The following is a 12,987-nucleotide window of genomic DNA, read 5'->3' on the forward strand; positions in this document are numbered from 1 at the left end:
GAGGCCCAGCCCTGCTGAGCCCTGCTGCGGGGCTGCTGCAGCCTCTTGGGCCCCTCTGCGGCCCGCTGGGAGGCCGTGTTGGTGCTCTGCTGTGTGCAGGGCAGGGCTGCAGCTCAGCAACGCAAGTACAGCGGGGCGGGAGCAATGCCCAAGCCCTGCTGGTATCCCCATCCTGCACCTTGCATCCCCACAGGCTCAGCAGCTGCCCAGCCCCGCAGCCGTGTTCCCAGGAGCCCCCGGTGCCCACCAAGCTGTGCCACCACACACTGACCCTACAGCAGGGCTGGCGATGCCCCATGTCCCAGCCCTGTGTACAGCAGGTTTCGCTTTTGAAAGCGGACATGCAGCCATAGCACACTTCCTCCTTCCCAAGCACCAAGCTGCACAAGGGAACATGGGCAGGGACAGTTCAGCCCTGCAGCCTTCCCCTATGGAGCTGGGGTTGCTGTGATGTCCACAAAGCAGCTGGACAGCCCTGGGACTGCTACAGTGGTTGGTGTTGATGCTGGGTCCCCATGTGGGGGAATACAATCCCTCCTGCTCATGATGCAGGGTAGGTGTGGAGGCTGCATGTCCTCAGATGCAGGCACTGCTGTGTCCTGACTGATGTGCGGGGCTGGGGATGGCTGTCCTGTTCATGTCCATACCAGCACTGGGACCTTATTCATCTCAATATTACCTGCAGAACTACAAAGGCAGGTCCCGTTCCCCACTATAATGGCGTATGCACTGGGGAGACAAGAGAGACCCTGTTGTGGTCACACCACTCCCTGTGGGGACCCTCTCTGCATGGGCACAGCCAGAGCCCCAACTCAGGGACATGCAGCACCCAGGAAGGCTGGCTCCCTCAGGGACATGAAGGCACCGAGAACGCTTGTGGGGCTGTTTGACTCCAGAAGTAGAGCCAGCCTCATATTTGGGCACGAAGCAGGTAATTGGAGGCTGGGACCCAGCAGGCGGCTGATAACCCTGCTGATAACAGCTCCCACTGTATCTCACCATCCTCATTGGCTCCTGCCAGCAGGGGCTGCCTATATTACCCACTCCCCATCCTGGGCTGCAGGCTGCGTGTGTGGGTCATGATGGTTCCTGCCAGGGTGCTGGGATTGCTCCTCTGTGTACAGCTCTGCAAGGGTGAGTTGTGAGGCAGGGGGATGGACATGGGACAGGGGGGAAGATGACGGTCATGTTTGCAGCCATGGGACAGGCACGCCCAGGCTCAGCCACATCCCCGGGTTGTCCACAGGCAGTGAGGAGCTGCGGCTGGTGGATGGCGGTGGGCGCTGTGCTGGTCGGGTGGAAGTGAACCATGAGGGCGAATGGGGCTCCGTCTGCAGCTACAACTTCCAATGGGGCGCGGGAGGGGCCAGTGTGGTGTGCCGGCAGCTGGGATGTGGCACAGTGGCACATACGTCCCCATATTCCCCATTTGGGAAGGGTAAGGGACGCATCTGGCTGCAACTCTACTTCTGCAATGGCAATGAGGCCACCCTGCAGGACTGTCCCCACTTGGGCTGGGGCAAACACTTCTGTGGCCACGAATGGGATGTTGGGGTGATCTGCTCAGGTAAGGTGGGATGGCTGGGAATGGGACACCATGCCTGGACCCCTGGGGAGTCCTGAGACCAGTCCATGATACAGAGGCACTGGAGCTGAGGCTGGCGGATGGCGGGGGACCCTGTGAGGGGAGAGTGGAGGCAAAGCTGCGGGGACGCTGGGGCAGTGTGGCTGACAAAGCCTGGAACATGAATCATGCTGAGGTGGTGTGCCAACAGCTGGGCTGTGGCTCAGCTGCTCACACTACGCATACCTGGCGAACTTCACAAGAACACATTCCGCTAATGTTGGCCAATATCAACTGCAAGGGGAATGAGAAGGCCATCTGGGACTGCAACATTGAGGGTTGGGGTCCATACGATTTTCCTCGTGATTATAACGCCTCTGTAGTCTGCCAAGGTGAGAGCTGGGAACACAAGGCACTGTGGGGAGCCCTTCGCCCACGTCCCTCAGCCCAGCAGCCCACCTCTCCCGGCAGGGTTCTCCCGACTGGTTGGAGGGGACAGTGAGTGCTCAGGGAGGCTGGAGGTGCGGCAGGGCCAGGCCTGGGTCAGCGTCTGCCATGGCCATGTGGACCTCATGGCTGCCCAGGTTGTCTGCAGGGAGCTGGGCTGCGGGACAGCACTGGCCCTATATGGGACTGTGCAATTTGGACCAGCAGAGGGGTCATTCTGGGATGGTTCCTTTGAGTGCAATGGCACTGAGCCCCTCCTGTCTGCTTGCGCAAAGCAACGTCTCAACATCCAGACCTGCACACAAAGCACTACTATCATGTGCTCCCGTAAGTACAGGGTCCATGGCTCTGAATCAGCCCCTTGCAGCATGGTGCACACTGTGGGGTGTTTTGCGCCACCAGTCTTAACACCCTCTCTCTGCTGCAGCCTACACTGGGTTCCGGCTGGTGGACGGAGGCTCAGATTGTGCTGGGAGGGTGGAGGTGGAGGCACAAGGGGTGTGGGGGCCTTTGTGTGCCACTTCCTGGGACCTGCCCGACGCCCATGTCCTCTGCCATCACCTGGGATGCGGCTCCGCCATCTCCATACCACCACCAGGCCACTTTGGGATGGGTACAGGAAGGCTGCGTAGCGACGCCCTCAGCTGCAGTGGGAGCGAGCGGCACCCGGGCGAGTGCCCTGTGGAGATGCTGGGGCAGCCCGCCTGCCCCCCCGGGCACACAGCCGGTGTCAGCTGCTCAGGTGGGTGTGGGGAAAGTGGGAACTCCCAAAGGGTGGGGTGCACTGCCTGTCCCCAGGACACAGCGGGCTGTTGCAGGTGTCACCGAGCTGCTGCAGCTCCACGGTGGGGAGAGCCGTTGTGATGGACGTCTGGAGGTGGCCGTGAGCCCTGGAGTCTGGGCCCGTGTGTCTGTGGGGCTGTGGGACAACGGCACTGCCACTGTGGCGTGCCGGCAGCTGGGCTGCGGTGTGCCTGAGAAAATCTATGCTTTGCCGGACAATGGCTTCGGCCCTATGGAGCTACAGGAGCTGCGATGCATTGGTACCGAGGAGCTCCTGGCACAGTGCAACGTATCGGTGATGGCCACAGAGCCCAGCAAGAGTCCTGTGGGTTTGGCCATCGCCTGCTCAGGTGAGTGCACTGTGAAGGGCTGCAGGCATCACGCTGCCATCACCATCCCCAGCATGACATTCCCACACAGGAAGCAAGCAGCTGAGGCTGGCGGGCAGCCCCAGGCGCTGTGCCGGCAGGGTGGAGGTGTACAGCCAGGGCAGCTGGGGCACCGTCTGCCAGGACACGTGGACCCTGCAGGATGCAAACGTTGCCTGTGGCCAGCTGGGCTGTGGAAGGGCCCTGGAGGCAACTGGATCTGAGCGCTTTGGGCCTGGCTCTGGGACTCTGTGGCTGGGTGCTGGGCGCTGCTCTGGGTCAGAGGATGTTCTCTGGCACTGCACAGCCCCCGTGCAGCGTGGCTGTTGGAGTGGCGGCGGTGCAGGCATTGTGTGCTCAGGTGAGGGCTACCATCACTCTGGATGGGAGCAGCCGCACCACACTCGGGGTGCAGCAATCCCCTGACCTCGTTGCAGGGCTGCTGGACCTGCGGCTGACGGGGGAAAGCAGCAGATGCAGTGGTCACCTGGAGGTGCTGCATGAAGGGACGTGGGGTCATGTTTGCGCCAATGACACCAGCCCTGCCACGGCCACTACCGTCTGCCGACAGCTGGGATGTGGCACTAGGGGAAGTCTGGCAACCTTCCCAGCAGAGGGCTCAGGCCACGCGTGGCTGAGCTGGGTGAGTTGTGAGGAGGGGGCCCGCTCCCTCTGGCGCTGCCCCTCAGCACCCTGGCAGCTGCAGGAATGCGGCCCTGCCGGGATCACCCACATCACATGTGATGAGGACTCCGGGGAGAGGAGTGAGGCCACCAGCCCAGCCCCAGGTAGCAACCACTGGGACAGAGACACCTCAGCAAATGGCTTTGCCGTTGGATCCCCATGGGGCCTCACCCTTCCCATCACTGCCCCACAGCTCTCACCCACAGCGCTGTCCTGCTGACAGCAGCACCAAGGAGCGTGTCATCGCTCACGGTGCTGTGCGTGATCCTGGGGACACTGCTGTGCCTGGCCCTGGCTACCCTGGCTGTGCTGGCACACCGTACACGGGCTCAGTGCCAAGGTGGGCACCTCTCTGTGGGTCCCAAAACATAGGGAAGCTCCTTGGGGACACCGATGCCATGTGTGCTGCCTTGCAGGCCGCAGCAAGGATGCTGCCTCTGAGGCTGTGTATGAGGAGCTTGACTACAACTTGATTCCTGAGTACCAGGAGGTGCCCAGCCGCACAGGTGGGAGCGGGATGTCCCCCGGTGCTGTCCCCATCCACTGTCATGTCCACAACACACTTCCTCCCCTCCAGGTTCCCTGTCCCAGGGCTCAGGGAAACCAGCATCAGATCACAGTGGGGATGGTGCAGAGGAGAGTGACCTCCAGGTGTCCCCAGGTAGGTTCACGGGCACAGAGTTGCATTGTGAGGGCAGAAATGCACAGGGCACCCCTCTGTGGGAACCCAGCCATACATGGGACTCATGCAAAGGTGAGATCACAGATCCCTTCCAGCATTGTCCTTACCAGCATTCCCTCCCTGTCTGTCACAGACTCCCTTGCCCAGCCCAAGCACAGCCCCTCACATGGCTACGATGATGCTGTGGCTGTGCCGGAGGCGTCTCCCTCTCCCTACCATGGGGATGCCCCAGCACAGCCCCCCGAGGACACGGGCTATGATGATGTTGGTGTCAGCACCATGGGTACATCGCTGTGAGCAAACAGTGGGGACATGGCTGGAACTGGGACCTGTGTGCCCCTGCGATGGATGGTCCTGGCCTTGGTATCATCGCCTCTCCCTGCCTGGTGCAGAGAACAGCAGCAAAATGCTCCGTTCTCCTTCCTGAATTTGGGACACAACCGCTAATCAGCTTTTTAACTTTATTTTTCTGACTCTTCCCTTATGACTGTCACTTCTTTATTAAACAACAAATCTGTGCAGAATCTCACTTCTGTTCATGGCTCCTGTTCTTGAGGCCATCAGCCATCTCTTGGGGTCTGGGTTGCAAAGCTGGATTTCAGAGACATCCCCATTGGCTCTGGGTATGGGAGTAACAACAGAAAAAGTCTGAATGCGGACAGAGAGGCAGTGGGATGGCTCCCAGGCGTGCTGCGCTGCAGTGGAACGACAACAAGGAGTGTGTGCCCCCACAGGCACACAGGTGTAGGCACGCTGCCACGCGCTGTGGTTTCACCCTGCAGGCAGCTGAGCAGCACCCAGCCGTTCGCTCACTCCGCCCCTGCCCCCAGTGTGCCATGGGGGAGAGAGCTGTAAACAAACTCATGGGGGAGATACAAACCAAAAAGGGCAGAAAAGGAAAGCAGTTACAGAAATGAGATGATAACTGTACGTGTATGTCACTACACACACATTCACCCCCTTTTCTCACACGTTCTGATAAGCAAACCTGGGTAAGCTGACTCTCACCCTGCAGTTTGCTGGGAGGATCTCCCCTTCTGAGGACACCTCCTTTGTCAGTGGGAAGGGCACACACATTGAAGAGCTCCCTCTGACACGGGAAACGTCAGGTCAGGGGTCTGAGCCACCTCCTGCGCTTGTCTGTTACCTCACCCTGTAAGGACCTGCAGAGAAGGAGGTCAGGATTCCCACCCCTGATGTATGTTCCCGATTGAAGGTGCCAGGCAGCCGTCCCTGGTGTTTCAGTTCAAGTCCTGGAACGGGCTGTCCTTCCCCATGTGCTCTATGCCACCGCTGTGTGCTGCTGCCAGGAGGAATGGCGGCTTCCTGGCTGGCAGCGCTCGTCCCTCCCGCGCAGACCAGGCCTTCCTGCCAGGGTCCCTCAGCTTGGCACTGAGCTGTGGCTGCAGAGCTGCCTGGTGCTGCTGGCAGAGCTGGAGGCCCAGCCCTGCTGAGCCCTGCTGCGGGGCTGCTGCGGCCTCCTGGGCCCCTCTGCGGCCCACTGGGATGCCGTGTTGGTGCCCTGCTGAGTGCAGGGCAGGGCCTCAGCTCAGCAACGCAAGTACAGCAGGGCGGGAGCAATGCCCAAGCCCTGCTGGTATCCCCATCCTGCACCTTGCATCCCCACAGGCTCAGCAGCTGCCCAGCCCCGCAGCCGTGTTCCCAGGAACCCCCAGTGCCCACCAAGCTGTGCCACTGCACACTGATCCTACAGTGGGGCCGGCGATGCCCCATGTTCCAGCCCTACGTACAGCAGGTTTCGCTTTTGAAAGCGGACACGCAGCCATAGCACACTTCCTCCTTCCCCAGCAACGGGCTGCACAAGGGGACATGGGCCGGGACAGTTCAGCCACGCAGCCTTCTCCTATGGAGCTGGGTTTGCTGTGATGTCCACAAAGCAGCTGGACAGCCCCGGGACTGCAACTGTGGTTGGTGTTGATGCTGGGTCCCCATGTGGGGGAATACAATCCCTCCTGCTCATGATGAAGGGTAGGTGTGGAGGCTGCGTATCCTCAGATGTAGGCACTGCTGTTTCCTGACTGATGTGCGGGGCTGGCGGTGGCTGTCCTGTTCATGTCCATACCAGCACTGGGACCTTATTCACCTCAATACTACCTGCAGAACTACAAAGGCAGGTCCAGGACCCCACAAGATTGGGGTATGCATTGGGGTTACGAGAGAGACCCTTTTGGGGTCACACTACTCCCTGTGGGGACCCTCTCTGCATGGGCTCAGCCAGAGCCCCAGCTCAGGGACATGCAGGCACCCAGGAAGGCTGGCTCCCTCAGGGACATGCAGGCACCAAGAATGCTTGTGGGGCTGTGTGACGCCAGAAGTGGAGAAAGCCTCATATTTGGGCACGAAGCAGGTTATTGGAGGCTGGGACCCAGCAGGCGGCTGATAACCCTGCTGATAACGGCTCCCACTGTATCTCACCATCCTCATTGGCTCCTGCCAGCAGGGGTTGCCTATATCTCCCCTCCTCGTGCTGGTCCATGAGCTGTGCATATGGGGCGTGATGGTGCCTGCCAGGGTGCTGCGACTGCTCCTCTGTGTGCAGCTCTGTAACGGTGAGTTGTGGGGAACGGGGATGGCCACAGGACAGGGGAAAAGCGGTGCGTCAGTGTTGCAGCCATGGGACAGGCACACCCAGGCTCAACCACCTCCCTGGGTTGTCCACAGGCAGCGAGGAGCTGCGGCTGGTGGATGGCGGTGGGCGCTGTGCCGGTCGGGTGGAGGTGAAGCATGAGGGCGAATGGGGCTCCGTCTGCAGCTACGACATCGAGTGGGATGTACAAGCGGCCAGAGTGGTGTGCCGGCACCTGGGCTGTGGCGCAGTAGCCCGTGCATCCACATATTCCCTATTTGGGAAGGGCAAGGGACACATCTGGCTGCATCCCTTGTTCTGCCGTGGCACTGAGACTGCCCTGCAGGACTGCCCCCACTTTGGCTGGGGCAAACACTTCTGTGACCACGAATGGGATGTTGGGGTGATCTGCTCAGGTAAGGTGGGTGTCTGGGATTGGGACACCATACCTGGACCCCTGGGGAGGCCTGAGACCAGTCCCTGATGCAGATTCACTGGAGCTGAGGCTGGCGGACGGCAGGGGACCCTGTGAGGGGAGAGTGGAGGCAAAGCTGCGGGGACGCTGGGGCAGTGTGGCTGACAAAGCCTGGAACATTAATCATGCTGAGGTGGTGTGCCAACATCTGGGTTGTGGCTCAGCTGCTCACACTACACATACCTGGCGATTTTTGGAAGAACACATTCCGCTAATGTTGGCCAATATCAGCTGCAAGGGGAATGAGAAGGCCATCTGGGACTGCAACATTGAGGGTTGGGGTCCATACAATTCTCCTTTTGATTTTAATGCCTCTGTAGTCTGCCAAGGTGAGAGCTGGGGACACGTAGCACTGTGGGGAACCCTTCGCCCACGTCCCTCAGCCCAGCAGCCCACCTCTCCCGGCAGGGTTCTCCCGACTGGTTGGAGGGGACAGTGAGTGCTCAGGGAGGCTGGAGGTGCGGCAGGGCCAGGCCTGGGTCAGCGTCTGCCATGGCCATGTGGACCTCATGGCTGCCCAGGTTGTCTGCAGGGAGCTGGGCTGCGGGACAGCACTGGCCCTATATGGGACTGTGCAATTTGGACCAGCAGAGGGGTCATTCTGGGATGGTTCCTTTGAGTGCAACGGCACCGAGCCCCTCTTGTCTGCTTGTGCACAGCAGCGTCTCAACATCCAGACCTGCACAGAACCAACTGCTATCATGTGCTCCCGTAAGTACAGGGGACATAGATCTGCGTCAGCGCCATGACACGTGGTGCACATGGTGGGGTGTTTAGCTCCATTAGCCCCAACACCCTCTCTCTGCTGCAGCCTACACTGGGTTCCGGATGGTGGATGGAGGCTCAGACTGTGCTGGACGGGTGGAGGTGGAGGCACGAGGGGTGTGGGGGCCCCTGTGTGCCACTGCCTGGGACCTGCCCGACGCCCATGTCCTCTGCCATCACCTGGGATGCGGCTCTGCCATCTCCATACCACCACCAGGCCACTTTGGGATGGGTACAGGAAGGCTGCGCAGCGACGCCCTCAGCTGCAGTGGGAGCGAGCGGCACCCGGGCGAGTGCCCTGTGGAGGTGCTGGGGCAGCCCGTCTGCCCCCCCGGGCACACAGCTGGTGTCATCTGCTCAGGTGGGTGTGGGGAAAGTGGGAACTCCCAAAGGGTGAGGTGCACTGCCTGTCCCCAGGACACAGCCGGGCCTGTTGCAGGTGTCGCCGAGCCCCTGCAGCTCCACGGTGGGGAGAGCCGTTGTGATGGACGTCTGGAGGTGGCCGTGCACCCTGGAGTCTGGGCCCGTGTGTCTGTGGGGCTGTGGGACAACGGCACTGCCACTGTGGCGTGCCGGCAGCTGGGCTGCGGTGTGCCTGAGAAAATCTATGCTGTGTCGGACAATGGCTCCGGCCCCATGGAGCTACAGGAGCTGCGCTGCATTGGCACCGAGGAGCTCTTGGCACAGTGTAACACATCGGGGATGGCCACGGAGCCCAGCAAGAGTCCTGCGGGTTTGGCCATTGCCTGCTCAGGTGAGTGCACTGTGAAGGGCCGCAGGCATCACGCTGCCATCCCCATCCCAAGCATGACATTCCCACACAGGAAGCAAGCAGCTGAGGCTGGCGGGCAGCCCCAGGCGCTGTGCCGGCAGGGTGGAGGTGTACAGCCAGGGCAGCTGGGGCACCGTCTGCCAGGACACGTGGACCCTGCAGGATGCAAAAGTTGCCTGCGGCCAGCTGGGCTGTGGAAGGGCCCTGGAGGCACCTGGATCCGAGCGCTTTGGGCCTGGCACTGGGACGCTGTGGCCGGGTGCTGGGCGCTGCTCTGGTTCAGAGGATGCTCTCTGGCACTGCACAGCCTCAGTGCAGCATAGCTGTCGGCATGGCGGTGGTGCAGGTGTCGTGTGCTCAGGTGAGGGCTACCATCACTCTGGATGGGAACAGCCCCACCACACTCGGGGTCTAGCGATCCCCTGACCTCGTTGCAGGGCTGCTGGACCTGCGGCTGACGGGGGATAGCAGCAGATGCAGTGGGCACCTGGAGGTGCTGCATGAGGGGACGTGGGGTCATGTTTGTGCCAATGACACCAGCCCTGCCACGGCCACTGCCGTCTGCCGACAGCTGGGATGTGGCACTGGGGGAAGTCTGGCAGCCTTCCCTGTAGCTGGCTCAGGCCGCGCGTGGCTGAGCTGGGTGAGTTGTGAGGAAGGGGCCCGCTCCCTCTGGCGCTGCCCCTCAGCACCCTGGCAGCTGCAGGAATGCAGTCCCGCCGGGATCACCCACATCACATGTGACGAGGACACCAGCGACAGGAGTGAGGCCACCAGCCCAGCCCCAGGTAGTAACCACTGGGACAGAGACACCTCAGCAAATGGCTCTGCCCATGCTCACTGTCCTCTAACTGCTACCGTTGGATCCCCATTGGGCCTCACCCTTCCCATCACTGCCCCACAGCTCTCACCCACAGCACTGTCCCGCTGACAGCAGCACCAAGGACCGTGTCATCGCTCACGGTGCTGTGTGTGATCCTGGGGACACTGCTGTGCCTGGCCCTGGCCACCCTGGCTGTGCTGGCACACCGTACACGGGCCCAGTGCCAAGGTGGGCACCTCTCTGTGGTTCCAAAAATATGGGGAAGCACCTTGTGGACACTGGGGACACCGATGCCATGTGTGCTGCCTTGCAGGCCGCAGCAAGGCTGCAGCCTCCGAGGCTGTGTATGAGGAGCTTGACTACAACTTGATTTCTGAGTACCAGGAGGTGCCCAGCCGCACAGGTGGGAGCGGGATGGCCCCCGGGGCTGTCCCCATCCCCTGTCATGTCCACAACACACTTCCTCCCCTCCAGGTTCCCTGTCCCAGGGCTCAGGGAAAAAAGTGTCAGATCACAATGGATATGGTGCAGCGGAGAGTGACTTCCAGGTGTCCCCAGGTAGGGGCACGGGCACAGAGGTGCACTGTGTGGACAGAAAGGCTCAGGGCACCCCTCTGTGGGAACCCAGCCAAACACAGGACTCATGAGTTGGTGAGATCACAGATCCCTTCCAACACTGTCCTTACCAGCATCCCCTCCCTGTCTGTCACAGACTCCCCTGCCCAGCCCCAGCACAGCCCCTCACATGGCTACGATGATGCTGTGGCTGTGCCGGAGGCGTCTCCCTCTCCCCACCCCGGGGATGACCCAGCACAGCCCCCCGAGGACACGGGCTATGATGATGCTGGTGTCAGCACCCTGGGAACATTGCTGTGAGCAAACTGTGGGGACATGGCTGGAACTGGGACCGGTGTGCCCTGTGAGGGGTGGATCTGGCCTTTTTATCATCACCTCTCCCTGCCCTGTGCACAGAACAGCAGCAAAATCCTCCGTTCTCCTTCCTGAAGCTGGGATGCAACAGATAATCTCCCTGTTTTAACATTATTTTTCTGACTATTCCCTTATGACAGTCACTTCTTTATTAAAGCATAAATCTGTGCGGAAACTCACTTCCGTTCTTGGCTCCTGTTCCTGTGCCCGTGGGCCATCCCTAGGGGTTTGGGGTGAAAAGCTGTATTTCAGAGACATCTCCATTGGCTCTGGGCACGGGGATAACAACAGAAAGAGTCTGAAAGCGGACAGAGAGGCGGTGGGATGGCTCTCAGGCCTGCTGCGCTGCAGTGGAAGGACAACAAGGAGCGCATGTCCCCATAGGAACACAGGTGCAGGCACGCTGCCACGCGCTGTGGTTTCACCCTGCAGGTAGCTGAGCAACACCTGGCCAGTCGTTCACTCCGCCCCTGCCCCCAGTGTGCCATGGGGGAGAGAGCTGTAAACAAACTCATGGGGGAGATACAAACCAAAAAGTGCGGAAAAGGAAAGCAGTTACAGAAATGCAGATGATAACTGTACGTGTATGTCTCTCTGCACACATTCACCACCTTTTCTCACACGTTCTGATATGCAAACCTGGGTAAGCTGACTATCACCCTGCAGTTTGCTGGGAGGATCTCCCCTTCTGAGGACACCTCCTTTGTCAGTGGGAAGAGCACACACGTTGAAGAGCTCCCTCTGACACGAGAAACATCAGGTCAGGGGTCTGAGCCACCTCCTGCGCTTGTCTGTTACCTCACCCTGTAAGGACCTGCAGAGAAGGAGGTCGGGATTCCCACCCCTGATGTATGTTCCTGATGGAAGGTGCCGGGCAGCCGTCCCTGGTGTTTCAGTTCAAGTCCTGGAACGGGCTGTCCTTCCCCATGTGCTCTGTGCCACCACTGTGTGCCGCTGCCAGGAGGAATGGTGGCTTCCTGGCTGGCAGCGCTCGTCCCTCCAGTGCAGACCAGGCCTTCCTGCCAGGGCCCCTCAGCTGGGCGCAGAGCTGTGGCTGCAGAGCCGCCTGGTGCTGCTGGCAGAGCTGGAGGCCCAGCCCTGCTGAGCCCCGCTGCGGGGCTGCTGCAGCCTCTTGGGCCCCTCTGCGGCCCGCTGGGAGGCCGTGTTGGTGCTCTGCTGTGTGCAGGGCAGGGCCGCAGCTCATCAACACGAGCACAACGGGGAGGGAGCAATGCCCGGGCCCTACTGGCATCCCCATCCTGCACCTTGCATCCCCACAGCCTCAGTAGGAGCCCGGCCCCTCAGCCGTGTTCCCAGGAGCCCCCGGTGCCCACCGAGCTGTGCCGCCATGCACTGACCCTGCAGCGGGGCCGTGCGCTGCCCCACGTCCCAGCCCTGTGTACAGCAGGTTTCGCTTTTGAAAGCAGCCACACAGCCATTGCACACTTCCTCCTTCCCCAGCACCAGGCTGCACAAGGGGACATGGGCCAGGCGGCTCAGCCCTGCAGCCTTCCCATGTGGAGCTGGCTTTGCTGTGCTGTCCCCAAAGCAGCTGGACAGCCCTGGGACTGCTACAGTGGTTGGTGTTGACGCTGGTTCCCCATGTGGGGGAATATATTCCTTCCTGCTCATGGTGCAGGGTAGCAGTGGAGGCTGCGTGTCCTCAGGTGCAGGCAGTGCTGTTTCCTGAGTGATGTGCGGGGCTGGGGGTGGCTGTCCTGTGCATGTCCATACCAGTACCGCGATCTTAATCACCTCACTACTATCTGCAGAACTACAAAGGCAGTCCAGGACCCCACCAGATTGGGGTTTGCACTGGAGTGACGAGATAGACATTGTTGGGGTCACACCTGACCCTGTGGGGATCCCCTCTGCATGGGAACAGCTCAGGTGATGCATGTCCCAGCTCAGGGACATGCAGCACTCAGGAAGGCTGGCTCCCTCAGGGACATGCAGGCACCAAGAACGCTTGTGGGGCTGTGTGACGCCAGAAGTGGAGCCAGCCTCATATTTGGGCACGAAGCAGGTTATTGGAGGCTGGGACCCAGCAGGCGGCTGATAACCCTGCTGATAACAGCTCCCACTGTATCTCACCAACCCCATTGGC

General features: G+C 60.8%; 3 protein-coding genes and 1 pseudogene across 3 annotated transcripts; 3 read left to right on the top strand and 1 right to left on the bottom strand.

Annotated features, from left to right (window-relative positions):
* The first annotated feature begins 1,082 nt into the window (after positions 1-1,082).
* Positions 1,083-5,011, top strand: LOC107314477 (scavenger receptor cysteine-rich type 1 protein M130-like). Its single transcript, XM_032445039.2, has 12 exons — positions 1,083-1,134; positions 1,247-1,567; positions 1,642-1,956; positions 2,036-2,338; positions 2,439-2,753; positions 2,830-3,144; positions 3,215-3,523; positions 3,600-3,950; positions 4,040-4,186; positions 4,263-4,352; positions 4,424-4,507; positions 4,662-5,011. The coding sequence occupies exons 1-12, from the start codon at positions 1,083-1,085 to the stop codon at positions 4,823-4,825; spliced, it is 2,766 nt and encodes a 921-aa protein (XP_032300930.2). The 3' UTR covers positions 4,826-5,011.
* A 660-nt stretch (positions 5,012-5,671) lies between these two features.
* Positions 5,672-6,967, bottom strand: LOC146760648 (uncharacterized; annotated as a pseudogene).
* A 79-nt stretch (positions 6,968-7,046) lies between these two features.
* On the top strand, positions 7,047-8,339 carry LOC146760649 (antigen WC1.1-like). Its single transcript, XM_085547896.1, has 3 exons — positions 7,047-7,098; positions 7,211-7,531; positions 7,999-8,339. Exons 1-3 carry the CDS (start codon positions 7,047-7,049, stop codon positions 8,337-8,339), a joined length of 714 nt encoding a protein of 237 aa, XP_085404022.1.
* Positions 8,340-8,407: 68 nt separating this feature from the next.
* LOC146760650 (scavenger receptor cysteine-rich domain-containing protein SCART1-like) lies at positions 8,408-10,173 on the top strand. The gene is made up of 3 exons (XM_085548293.1): positions 8,408-9,109; positions 9,180-9,488; positions 9,565-10,173. The coding sequence occupies exons 1-3, from the start codon at positions 8,419-8,421 to the stop codon at positions 10,056-10,058; spliced, it is 1,494 nt and encodes a 497-aa protein (XP_085404419.1). The 5' UTR covers positions 8,408-8,418; the 3' UTR covers positions 10,059-10,173.
* Positions 10,174-12,987: the final 2,814 nt, after the last annotated feature.

The sequence above is a fragment of the Coturnix japonica genome, chromosome 5 (genome assembly GCF_054131305.1).
Source record: "Coturnix japonica strain WE chromosome 5, WE-NBRP24, whole genome shotgun sequence".
Classification (NCBI taxonomy): Eukaryota; Metazoa; Chordata; class Aves; order Galliformes; family Phasianidae; genus Coturnix; species Coturnix japonica.

Coding starts and splice junctions, on each gene's coding strand:
- LOC107314477 (XM_032445039.2), top strand. CDS start 1,083: ATGGTTCCTGCCAGGGTGCTGGGATTGCTCCTCTGTGTACAGCTCTGC. Junction 3,524..3,599: donor TGCAGGCATTGTGTGCTCAG/GTGAGGGCTACC, acceptor ACCTCGTTGCAG/GGCTGCTGGACCTGCGGCTG. Junction 4,353..4,423: donor GGAGGTGCCCAGCCGCACAG/GTGGGAGCGGGA, acceptor CCTCCCCTCCAG/GTTCCCTGTCCCAGGGCTCA.
- LOC146760649 (XM_085547896.1), top strand. CDS start 7,047: ATGGTGCCTGCCAGGGTGCTGCGACTGCTCCTCTGTGTGCAGCTCTGT. Junction 7,099..7,210: donor CTGTGTGCAGCTCTGTAACG/GTGAGTTGTGGG, acceptor GGTTGTCCACAG/GCAGCGAGGAGCTGCGGCTG. Junction 7,532..7,998: donor TGTTGGGGTGATCTGCTCAG/GTAAGGTGGGTG, acceptor CTCTCCCGGCAG/GGTTCTCCCGACTGGTTGGA.
- LOC146760650 (XM_085548293.1), top strand. CDS start 8,419: ATGGTGGATGGAGGCTCAGACTGTGCTGGACGGGTGGAGGTGGAGGCA. Junction 9,110..9,179: donor TTTGGCCATTGCCTGCTCAG/GTGAGTGCACTG, acceptor ATTCCCACACAG/GAAGCAAGCAGCTGAGGCTG. Junction 9,489..9,564: donor TGCAGGTGTCGTGTGCTCAG/GTGAGGGCTACC, acceptor ACCTCGTTGCAG/GGCTGCTGGACCTGCGGCTG.